This window comes from Ochotona princeps, chromosome 24 (assembly GCF_030435755.1).
Source record: "Ochotona princeps isolate mOchPri1 chromosome 24, mOchPri1.hap1, whole genome shotgun sequence".
NCBI lineage: Eukaryota > Metazoa > Chordata > Mammalia > Lagomorpha > Ochotonidae > Ochotona > Ochotona princeps.
This window is the reverse complement of record NC_080855.1, coordinates 20,219,743-20,232,480: the sequence shown is the minus strand read 5'-3', so window position 1 is coordinate 20,232,480 and position 12,738 is coordinate 20,219,743. Positions and strand designations below refer to the sequence as shown.

General features: G+C 49.4%; 1 protein-coding gene across 1 annotated transcript in view; it reads right to left on the bottom strand.

Annotated features, from left to right (window-relative positions):
• EEF2K (eukaryotic elongation factor 2 kinase) overlaps positions 1 to 12,738 on the bottom strand; it is a 45,732-nt gene that overhangs the window by 23,246 nt on the left and 9,748 nt on the right. The window contains exon 2 of the mRNA XM_058680256.1: positions 11,589 to 11,910. Coding sequence (XP_058536239.1) covers positions 11,589 to 11,834 — 246 coding nt within the window. The 5' untranslated portion in view covers positions 11,835 to 11,910. The remainder of the gene's footprint in view (positions 1 to 11,588; positions 11,911 to 12,738) is intronic.

Genomic DNA, 12,738 nt, shown 5'->3' with positions numbered 1-12,738 from the left:
TAATTCTCCAGCGCCACAAACTTGTCATTGCTGGTGTAAGCCTCTGAGCTTGTCACTGATTAATCCCACGGCAGACAGACTGACAGCCCAGACACTCCCTGCATTTCCAGCCCGGGACTTCAGTGCCAGTCTCCTCTTGTATCTGAGCTGCTGGGAATGATAAGGATGGTGCAAGAACCTGCAGAGAAGGGAGGGGTAACAGCGGCTCCTCTGAGCACGTCCACACAGGTATTGAGACCCCCATCTGTGAGGCCCCTCTCCACACTGCCTGAGCCATCCAGCCCCGGGGGCCGTGTGCACACAGAGGATTATCAGCAGAAGTCAGTTGTTGGCCACATGCCCTGGCACTGGACCAGGAAACAGCCAAGAAAGAAAGCACTCGAATTTCAGAATTAGGTGGTGTGTGCTTCACAGAGCTAAGATTACACTGGTTCCAAAGTCAGAAAAGACTCGTGTCAGACAAACAAAAAGTCGGTTTAATGCTTTTTTAATTAGTTAATTATTTAATTTATTTGAAAAAGAGAGAGAGACAAAAGAAGGAAAGAGACAGCATAACCATCCCCTGGTTCAACTGCCTACAATGACCAGAGCTAGGCTGAAGCTGCAAGCCGGAAATTCCATCCAGGTCTCCCACGTGGATGGCAGGGACCCAACGACTGGGGCCATCCCCCGATGCCTCCTAACGTGCATTAGCAGGAAGCTGGGATGAGAAGCAGAGCCAGAACACAGAATGACAAAGGTCCTGGCTTTGGGGAGGGTGGGGGGCAAATTCTTTCACAGTCCCTGTATCTGCAATAATGGCTCATGGAGGTAACAGTCCCCTGCAGGAGTTACTCTGTCCAGCAAAGGTGAGCTGACGGAGTACGGACAAGTGGATCCTCTCGGGCCCTGGAGAGGATGGGAGTTGGTACCACCACCTTTGAGAGCCATCTGACAGGGGTCAGGAACCTTGTCTTACACTGACATAACACAGTTATTGCCATCACCTACCCAAATGGGGTTTGGACAGTGCTTGCTGCTCTTCCCCAGAGGGTCACAGCTTGGTCCTCAGTGTTGGCTGAGACAGACCCACACTTTTAGGGGTACAGTCCAGTGGAACAGGATCAGATCATGGGGGCACCACTCTTACAGATGAAACAAGGCTGTCTGGACAAACTCAGATCTGAGCTTGGAGCAGACCTGTGCCAATGAGCTGGGGCTCCTGAGACGGGATAAGTCATGAGAGGGCTAATTAGGAAGCAGGTTAGTCTCCTTCCCATCTGCCAGACACTCTTCTTCCTGCCTTCCTTCCCTCTTTCCCTCTAGAAGATTCATTTATTTGAAAGGCAAAGTTATAGAGAGAAAGAGTGACACAGATCATCCACCTGCTGGCTCACTCCCCAAGTGGCTATAATGGCTGAGACTGGGCCACGACGAAGCCAGGAACCCTGGATGGAGATGTGGGTGGCAGGAACCCAAGCACTTAGGCCATATTCCACTGCCAAAGTTTTTTTTTTTTTTTTAAAGATTTTATTGTTATTGGAAAGCCGGATATACAGAGAGGAAGATCTTCCATACGATGTTTCACTCCCCAAGTGAGCCACAATGGGCCGGTGCTGCGCCGATCCGATGCCAGGACCAGGAACCTCTTCCAGGTCTCCCATGCGGGTGCAGGGTCCCAATGCTTTGGGCCGTCCTCGACTGCTTTCCCCGGCCACAAGCAGGGAGCTGGATGGGAAGTGGAGCTGCCAGGATTAGAACCGGCACCCATATGGGATCCTGGGGCTTTCAAGACGAGGACTTTAGCCGCTAGGCCATGCCACCGGGCCCCACTGCCAAAGTTTTAAACTGGCACCCATATGGGCTGCTAGTGACGCGGGTGGCAGCAGAACCTGCTGAGACACAACACTGACCTGGACACACACTCTTCTGCACACGATGGCTTCCCTTCAGCTTTTGCAGCATGAGCTGACACAGAGTAAGTTCTACACCAGAAGCCACACCATTCCACTACCCCTCTTGAACTGCAAGGGAAATAAACTTCTTTTCTTCATAAACCACTCAGCCTCTCATATGTCATTATAGCAACAGAAAACAGCCGAATGGCGGCCAAAGCACTGCAGTACAGCAGCTTTGGCCACCTCTTGGGATGTCTATATCCTGTATGGAAGTGCTGGGTCGAGATCCAGCTGCTCTGCTTCCAATCCAGCTCCCTGTTAGTGCACCTGGGAAAGCAGTGGAAGTTGGCCCAAGTGTTTGGTCCTTCCTGCCCACATGGGGGAACCTAGAAGGAGTTTAGCTTGGCCCAGCCTTGGCTGTTTCAGTTATTTGGGGAACTAGCAGATGAAAGCTCTCTTGCTGCCTGCCTTTCAAATAAAGAAAATCCTGAAAGAAGGAAAGGAAAACAGACTAATATACCAGGGGCACCTGGGCAAGATGAACCAGACATTTAGTACATAAATGCTTCCATGGTCAAGCAGCACAAACCACCTGCCATGCGCAGGGGATGGTTAGAGACACATGGTCTACTTGGACGCAGGCACTAAAGAGGATGAAGTTCCGAGCAGATCATTTCTAGATCTACAGTCTAGGGTGAAAAAAGCAAGCTATACAAGGAAACAGCTTCTGGGTACTGCTTACTGGAGTAAAAGAGCAATGCCATGTATTTTCTAAGGATGAGTGTGTGGGGGAAGATATAGCATGGCATACTTACATGCAAATGCATCAAAGAGAGACACAGAGACAGAGAGAAAGAGAGAGAGAGAGAGAGAGAGAGGCCTGAAAAGTGGTTTACACCAAACTGACATTGTGGTTATCTCAGGGGAGAGATGGGGTTAGAAGCCAGACCCGGGACACTTCAGTTTTATGCAAACCAGGGGCAGGGAATGTTTAGCCCACAGGCTACTTAAGACCAGTGAAAATCATGTGGTCTGGTCCTGCCAAGTCAGCTGCAGGTGGCACTCGAAACTAAATAAACTCATAGCAGGCTGATTTGTTCAAGTTGATAATTCTGCATGGTCTGTGAATGACCCCTGGTAGAATAAAGGTTCCCCACCCCTGAAACATCTGCATATATAGATTTTTATACAATGAGCATGCATTCAGTTATTGCAAGTATAAATCAGAGTTAAGAAACCAAACGATCAGTGGGTTAGATGACGCTGAAGGCCCTGCCAGCTCTAATACTTCCTGGTTCTAAAACTCAGCTGTGAAGTGGGAGAAGTCATCTTGCATACCACAGGAGCCAAGGAAAACACAACCCCATCTAGGGAACATAAAGGTATTGTTCTTCAAAACTCCAGAGTACGAAACAAAAGTAAATAAAAACAAATGTGATAGCCATCATCATCATCCTCAGCATCACAGGCTTCCGGAAACACTCCAGTTGGGCGGGTGGTAGCTGTGCAACTCCTGTGGCCTAGGGGCTGTGGCTTGGATTTTTAGCTAACCATTAGCACTGGCAATTGCCACTCCGGCAGCACCCCAGGCCCCAGGAACACCCAGTTTCTCACTCAGGCCTCCCTTTTGAAACATGAGCTGTTAGGCTCACAGGGTGGAGAATATAAATATGCTGTTCCCTTCATATTGTTCTCACTCCTACAGACTTTAAGAAACTTCAACTCTGGGTCAGCCTCACTCTCCCCTCCTGGGGGGCAGAAAAGGGCTGATATTAAATGTGGCAGCAAATAAAGGCAGAGCCTGTGAGGGGGGAGTACCACCGTGCCAAACAGGGCTGAGTGGCTATCTTACTGTACCCATGAACTTAGAGGTTTTGTACAACTGTTGGTAGAATCCAGTAAGGGAGAAGGCGGCAAAAGACCTAGAAATTCCTCAAGCATCCCCCAAGAGGAAATGCCTACAGCAACGGTTGTAGAGCCAAACAAGCAAATAAACAAACAAAAAGCAAACCATGGACCAGATAGATCCTTAAGGACTCCAATGACCTGTTGAATCTGTAGCATGATCCAAGAACAATAGGAAGACACCCGTAGTTCTTTCTTTGTTTCTGTACATACATTAAAAAAGGGGTGAGGGGTACTGGGCTTCTTTGGGCATGAGAAAAATGGTCTGACACCGGATATAGACTGTCACAATGATACTCAAAGCTACTGAACAGGACATTGTAAATGGGTAAACGGTATGGTACACACTCCAGTATATGATATACATTCCAGTAAGGCTGAAAAAACTCTTTTAAATTAAATGAGATTCTTTTTGTTTATTTATGTACGTATTTCACTTGAAAGGTGGAGAGACAGAAACAGAGATCACCCATCCGCTGGTTCACTGTCCAAACGCCTGCAGCAGTCAGGCCGGAGTGCCCAGAATTCCATCCAGGTCTCCTGGTTGGGTGGCAAGGACCGAGTACTTGAACCATCATCTGCTGCCTCCAGGTACATAATCGCAGGAAGCCAGAATTGCAAGCAGAGCTAGGGCCAGAGCCCAGGGACTCCAAAACGGGACCTGGGAGACCAGGCAGCAACCTCAGTGCCATACCCAGCACCCCAAACTCACATACAGATTCCTTTAGCAAGGGGATGCCCTGCAGCTTGGCTCAGCCCCCTTAGCTGTCACCTGTTCTCCAGATGGCAGGTCACGGGGCCTCCCCATGCCAGTGTTACTCTGATTTCTCCATCGTCCAGGCCTTTGTCTTGTTGGAGCACAGGAGGACCAAGCCCCTCCCCACCCCGCCACACACACACCATGCTGCATTCCAGAGCACAGGCAAACATGAACTCCAAGTTACTTCCTCTGGTCCCTAGCCCTCATTAGGCAGAGCCTGCCAGAGTGGGGCCTCTGGCCTTGAGTGGACAGGGAACACCAACCCTCTGATGAGTCATCCCAAGCCGGCTTCCTGGCCTCTGGGGTGACTGCTGTCTTGGATCAAGGTGTCAGAGTCGCCCTCAGAGAGCTAACCGTGCGAGTACAATCAAGGTTGGCCATCAAGGGCGTGGGGTGCAGGTGTGACCACGCACAGTGGGGGCACCCACACTGTTGTAACCTCTCTGAAGGGCAAATTGAAGCATGCAAATGTCCTGTCCCAGCCAGCTCGCCTTTGCGGAGCTCTTCAGCAGAGCACCCATGCCTGACACAGACACACATGCGTAAGGAAGTGCATGTATGGGCAGCAGGTAAAGGCAGAAAACCCTGCCTAGGCCTCCTGGCAGCGACGCTTCCCATCCAGCTTTCTGCCTGTGGCCTGGGAAAGCAGTTGAGGACGGCCCAAAGCCTTGGGACCCTGCACCCGCAGGGAAGACCTGGAGGAGGTTCTGCGCTCCTGGCTTCGGATTGGCTCAGTTCTGGCAGTTGCGGCCGCTTGGGGAGTGAACTAGCTGATGGAAGATCTTCCTCTCTGTCTCCCCTTCAGTATATCTGACTTTCCAATAACGATAAAATAAATTTTTTAAAAAAAGTTCTGACTTCATTTTAAAAATGAAAAATGTCTACCTGTCACATATGTTTGTTCTAGAAATTAAACAAAAAAGGAGATGTAAGATGGGCTCACGGTGACTACCCGAGGGCAGGTTCCTGGGCTGTAACTCAGACTCTTGTGTGTGTTGGGCACAGCCATGCTCACACCCTATTTCTATTTTCATATTTAACTCAGCAGCAGGAGCACGTTCCCACGTTATGATTAACACCCTTTGCACGAGAATCTGTTGAGAGGGCAGAGCTCCCCAATGATTCTGACACATTCCCAGGGCTGCGCCTTGACAGTGATAGGATCTTCACAACACACACCCAACAGCTGCACGGTCGGTGTTCCCTGGAGAACACCAGTGGCCATCCCAGTTCAACATCCCTGCCAATGGTAAAAAGACAGTCAAGGCCGCGGGGCACCAGGGAGAATGCGATTTGGAAAAATTAAACTGCTCCCCCACCCCCACCCCAGAAAGTGGTCATGGGCAAGAGTGGCCCTGCAGAGCCTGTCCTTGATGACCTTGGATGGTGGGCCATTCAAGCCCCATATCATCCACACATGCACAGGCATTTCACCCAGAGTCCACCATGCACAAGTCAGGGAGCAACTCACAAGTAGGGAACAGGTCCTGGAAGGTGATGGGTACACTTGGAGCTGCCCAAAGCATAGGTGATGAGTTAGAGAGAGTTGGGAGTTTGGAAATCAGGTGGGGAAGGAGCCAGGACCACAACGGTAACAGGCTGAGCCATCTGCTAAAAGAAGTTTGAGACTGAGGTGAGAAAAGGAGAGAGTGAAGCCTTTTGCAGGAGCTATGAGATGGCGGAGGGGAGGAGACGGGGACAGAGCCAGTTCCAAGACCATGGGCACGTCCTCAAGAGGAGTGTGAACTCCGCCTTGCAGAAGTGAGGGCTTTAAACAAGGGTTATTCACTGATCAGTGTGTTGGGAGGTGGAAGGGGATCGGCTGTGGATCGGTGCAGTTCCAGCTGTTGTGGCTGCTTGGGGAGTGAACCATCGGATGGAGCATCTTCTTCTCTGTCTCTCCTCCTCTCTGTATATCTGCCTTTCCAATAAGAATAAAATAAATCTTTTTTAAAAAAAATAACACTCATTCTGAGGGACAAGTTCTTGGCCGGATAGTGAGGATGCCAGTTGGGGTGCTTGGACCCTAAACTGAAGTGCCTGCGGAGTCCTGGCTCTACTTCCAATCTGGCTTCTTGGCAAGCAGCAGCTGGCAGCTCAAGTAACTGGGTCCCTGCCCTGCACCTGAGACCCAGACTCAGCTGTCAGTCCCTGGCTTTAGCCTGGTCGGGTCCTGGCCTTAGCCTGGTCGAGCCCTGGCTGTTGTAGACATTTGCAGAGTGAAGCAGCTGATGTTTCTCAAGCAAACAAAAACAATGCATCTATATTACACCTCAACTTACTTTTTCAATTATGAGCAGCACATAAGAAAAACAAATTTTTTGGGGGGGGGAGGGTATCTGTTAAAATAGACCAGCCCTGAGCCAAGGGCTTTGCATGGAATTTTTTTCCACATATACAAAATAAATATTAAGCAGTGGTTTTCCGTATAATCACTTGGAAAGGTCATCTTTGCTTGTATGAAAACCCTGCGTTCCATTAGTGTCCTGTCTGTGATGCAGAAGGTTCCCCTAGAGAGACATGAGAACTGAGGTGGGACCTGGGACCCCCACTCCCCAGCCCTTCCCACGCCTTGGAATGAAAATAGATGAGCTGCAGCCACCCGTCCCTGTGGGGGCTCCCTACCCCAGAGGAGACCCCAGGGCTATTTCTGGAGTCCCTGGCCCCAGTGTGACTGAAGCTAAAACTGCGGCCCTGAGAACAAAAACAAAAATCACCCAAATGTCACCAGGAACTGAAATTACTAATTTCCTAACGAGAGAAAAGTTACAGCAGTTTTTATCTCAAGCCCCAAGTGAGCGCTTCCTGAACAGTACTATGATAACTTTTTTATATAAGTTTCCAATTTTCATTCCTCTATGCTTGGGCTCCTGTTACGTTTTTAAAGTTTTATAAATTATTTGAAAGACAGAGTTACACAGAGAGTGAAGGAGAGAGAGAGAGAGAGAGAGAGAGAGAGAGAGTAGCCGCTGGTTACTACACCCAAATGGCTGCAATGATCAGGACTGAGCCAGGCTAAAGTCAGAAACCAGGGGCTTCTCCAGGGTCTGCCACATAGGGTAGGGGCCCAGGGACTTGCGTTATGTTCTGCAGTTTTTCCATGTGTACTGGCAGGGAGCTGAATCGCAAGCAGAGCAGCTGGGACTCAAACTAGCATTCGTGTGGGAAGCCAGCACCACAAGCCATGGCTTAACTGGCTAAGCTACAATACCTAGCTGTTTTTTGTTTGTTTGTTTGTTTGTTTGTTTGTTTTTATCAGCAGGGAGTGGCCTGGACTGTGCAGCAGCCCAGATCCCCCAGTGGTGTGTTATAGCAGTCCAAGCAGTGGCTTAATCAGCTGGGCCACAATTCTGGCACCCACATGGAGACCCGGAAGAAGCTTCTGGCTCCTGGCTTTGGATCGGCACAGCTCCAGCCATTGTGGCCACTTGGGGAGTGAACCAGTGGATGGAAGATCTTCTTCTCTGTCCCTATGTCTCTCTGTATATCTTTCCAACAAAAATAAATAAATCTTAAAAATAAAAATAAAAAAGAAATCCCTGCTGCTTGTAAAGACTAAACAGGACAATGCCCCCACTGGCCATTATATTGAGTTGTCACATTCTCCTGTCCTGGGTTCCTATATGCCAGCTTTGCCATGCTTTGAACACAGATCCCTCACAAAACAAGGACCGGCTTCCAGCAGCAGCTCTCTGGCCACACTAACAGGCAGGACTGCACCCGCCATCATGTCCCTATACTCATGCATGCACAGAGATGTAGGGCAGAACATCAGAATCTTTACTGCAACCCTGGACAATCCAAAAGGTGCTCCCATTGGAAACTTTCCATAGTGAAGTCTGACCAGTGAACAAATGTGGAAAAAGAGAATGAATCTCTGGAAAGGGTTTAAAAGCCATTCATTCTGAGAGCCAGTGACACACAGTCAGGGTGACAGACACAGACATGGGGACAGAAAGGGAAGGAAGGTTTACCAAGTACTTACAGGACACACTATACAACTCAAGGTCATTTAAGAAAATACCGAAGAGGAGGATTGTTTAGCCTAGTGGTGAAGACACCCTTGTCACAGTGCCTTGTCACAGTGCCTGGCTGGAATCAACGCCGAGCCCCAGTTTCTAACTCAAGCTCCTTGCTAACCTCAGCACGCCCAGGGAGGCAGCAGGTGACAGCTGCTTCCTGCCACCCACGTGGGTGACCCAGACGGAGCTTCCGGCTCCTGGCTCCTGTCCTCCAGCTGTTGCAGCAGACAGGAGTGCACGCTCTTGCTCTCCCTCCCCCTGCCTATCAGATAGCATTTTTTTTAATGCTGAGGTTGTACCCACGCAGAATGGCTACAAATGCCAGCTGAGCTCATTCTGTCAGTGCTCCTGAGACGCATTTCTAGTAACTAATGGCCCATTATCCTTCCTTTATTTCCCCGTCTCACCAGGTAAGACGGGAAGAAACATGTCTGCAGCTGTCAGCCTTAGTACCCAAGGCCCAGTAGTCTGATTTCAGATCCCCCCGTTGCAGTAAGGAAACGCAGTTGGCATTACTTCATGTCTTTAAGTACCGAGGTTGCTTCCTGCCAGACGGCTTTCAGTAACAGCATGTTGTTAAATGTTTTTTTTTTTTTTTTTTTATAATTAACAACAGGTACATCACAAGATGCTCACCAACAGTCACATCTCCGGGTGTCAATAGGTGGGCACAGTGGTAACCCCTTCTCTGTGGTTTTGAGGTCCCTCATCTCAGTTACCCACAGTCAATAGAAGACAGTACCAAAAGCGAGACACACACCCAGAACAGTAAGCCACTTCGAGAATGAGACCCTGTAAAGAGAGACTGGAACAGCGACCCTGAGGGTGCTCCCACCATCCTGGACGCAGCACCACCTGGAACGCCTTGAATACCTGTTGACTCAGCACCACAGTAAATCCTCTAGGTCTCAGTCCCCTGAGGCCCACTTGCCTAAGGAAGCTTAGGGACCCTCAGGGTCAAACCTGTGCACACCACCAATCCCCTGGGGCATTTATCCCTGGTTTCCACCCACAGGCGCATCTGCCAACTTGACCCCGCACTCCCCGTACCCACCTCCCCGTACGCACCTCGAGGCTGTGGAGGTGCCTCTGCCCTTTGCACTCTCTCTTCTCCTCTCGCTCTCTTCACTCTGCCCTCCTCTCTCTCTCTCCCTCTGTTCCTGCTTTCTCCCTGCCCCATGGCTCTCTCCTCTGTTGAAATAAAGACTCCTTGAGTGATTTATTGCATCTGGGTTTTTGCTTTGTGGTGAAAAGAGCTCACAGATCCTGTTCACATAACATCTACTAGTGCACACTGTTGTAGCTGTTCCATTGTATTGTTTGCTATTGTCATTACTTTCTTACTGGTTCTAGCTTCTAAAGTAAACTTCAGCCTTTGTAATGTACAAAGCGTTAATGGAAAATGGGCTGATAAGACAAGTTTGTTTAGGCGCAAAGAAATCTTGAAACCCATGCATATCAGGAGCCCTCAGAAAGTTCATGGAGAATCCCTATTACCTAAGAACTATGAACTCCTAAGGCATTTTGCAACAAAATAAACTCATCTTTCATTTTACCTTCCAGAAGCTTTTCAAAGTGCCTATTAAGTACAGAAAAGAATGCTCTTTTTTTCTTTTTAAAATTTATTTATTTATTTGAAAGAGTTGCAGACAGAGGGAGAGACAAAGAGAAACATCTTCCATACACTGGTTCACTCCCCAAACAGCCGGAAAGCCAGGGTTGAGTTACGCCAAAACCATGAGCCAGGAGTTTCATCCAGGTCTTCCATGTGGGTGTAAGAACGCAAGCACCTGAGCCCTATCTTCCACTGCTTTCCCAGGACATCAGCAGGAAGCTGGAATGGAAGTGGAGCAACTGGAACACAAACCAATGCCTAAATGGGATGCTGCTGTTGCAAGCAATAGCTTAACCCACTGTACCACAATGACAACCTGAGAAAGAACATTTTCTTTACTGGGGAGCCTGGGTACTCTGTGCTGTCCAGCATCAACTGGGAGTCACGGAATACAGCCCTGCAGATAAGGTGCAACTGCCATGTATACTTCTCAAAAGTAAGATCTTCACACTTTGCAGTGCTTACCAACATCTTCTGTCCTATTCTCTCCTGCTCCAGTTCTTTAAAAATACATACACTGGGCCCGGCGGCATGGCCTAGCGGCTAAAGTCCTCGCCTTGAAATCCCCGGGATCCCATATGGGCGCCGGTTCTAATCCCGGCAGCTCCACTTCCCATCCAGCTCCCTGCTTGTGGCCTGGGAAAGCAGTCGAAGACGGCCCAATGCATTGGGACCCTGCACCCACGTGGGAGACCTGGAAGAGGTTCCAGGTTCCCGGCTTCGGATCGGCGTGCACCGGCCCGTTGCGGCTCACTTGGGGAGTGAATCATCGGACGGAAGATCTTCCTCTCTGTCTCTCCTCCTCTGTGTATATCTGGCTGTAATAAAATGAATAAATCTTTAAAAAAAAAATACATGCACTGGGGTATGCCTGATAGCTTGACCAGGTTTATATGACTGTGTTGCCTATGTTCAAAAAATAACATCGAGGCTGATGCTGTGGCCTTTTGGGGCTCATATCACACATGAGCACCAGTTCAAGTCCCAGCTATTCCAAACCCTTAGGCCTTTGCAACTACATGGGAGACCTGGAAGAAGCTCCTGGCTCCTGGCGTTGGACCAACCCAGTTCCAGGGGTTGTGGCCATTTGGGGAGTAAACCAGCTGTTGGAAGGCCTCCTCTCTTTCTCTCTCTGTAACTACTTCAAATAAATAAGCAAATCTTAAAACAAAAACACTTTGGTCAAGATTCATCCAAAGATTTTTACAAGCCAGTAGTGGGTTGGTCCCAAGCAGATACCTGAACACCACTCTAAGATAACATCTGTGTTTCACCTACAGCATCCTTCCAGCTCCTTCACACTCTTGGACCCAGAATTCAAAGCACTGGCCAAAGCTTTTGAAAGAGGGAAGACCTCAACCAGTGACCCCCACTCACTGTCTCTAGGGGCAGATAAGCTATTCACTCACCTTGAAGTGAAAGGAGTTGGCTGGGGACTCGGTGGAGCCACAGCGTTCGCTCTTGGTTAGGTTGCTGTAGTAGTTATTGACCTTGGAATTGACATCCTGGTTGGACCTGGGGTCATCTGTGATGGGGCAGATGAAGTAGCCTTCCTCATCATCACTGTCTGAATCGGAATCACCACTGTGGCCAGCCTGGGAGGACTGGTTGCCACCAAGGCCTTCCAGGCGGAAGATGAGGTCCTCGTCGGCCATGTTCCAGGGGTGTCTGTGTTAGCCAAGGTGAACGCGGCAAAGCCAGAGTTCCGGGGCAAGTGCAGCAGTGAGGGTCCTGTAAGAGAAGCACAGGTGCATTACTGAGCACCTCACCGTACACAAACACACTGTTCACCTGAGGACCAGCACCCCTGGGACAGGAGAACACCAAGTTGTCTTTGAGGAGGCAGTTGGCAGTCTCCAGGGACATTTCAATATTCCAGACCTGTGCATCCAGTCATTCCACTTCTAAGAACTCTGCTTGAAAAGAAATGGCTCGGTTCTAATTGATCGAGGTGACGCTCTGCTGGCTCTGCCTACAAACCTGAGAGGGCCTCCCTAAGAGGCCGTTGAACTTGAACTGGACAAGTGGGACGCTGGACTCTGTATGGTGTAAACTTTTAATTAGGGAATCTCAACGGAACTTGAGCTGTGGTTATGCATCAAGGTGAAGGAATTCATGATGGGGGAAGGGTTTGGGGTGAAGGGGGGGGAATCCCAGTACCTATGAAATTGTGTCATGTAATGCAATGTAATTAATGAATAAATGAATATTAAAAAAAAGAAAGAAAGAAAAGAAATGGCTCGGAAGCAGTCAGAGGCATCCATCGGGAACTGACACTATATCCAGTTACCACTCTGCCTAACACCCTCTGGCAACCTCCCCCCACATTGTAGTAAAACCGGACGCCTTTTGGGATGGTGTGTGCAGTAGGTCAAGCTGCCCCAGGCCACCCTGGTTCACATTCCAGCAGCTCCACAACTAACCCAGCTCCCTGCTAATGGCCTGGGAAGGCAACAGAGGATGGCCCAAATGCTTGCGTCCTGCCACCCATGCAGGAAACCAGGACACACCTCTTGGCTTTGGCCTAACCCTACTTTGGCTGTTGTGGTCATCTGGGGA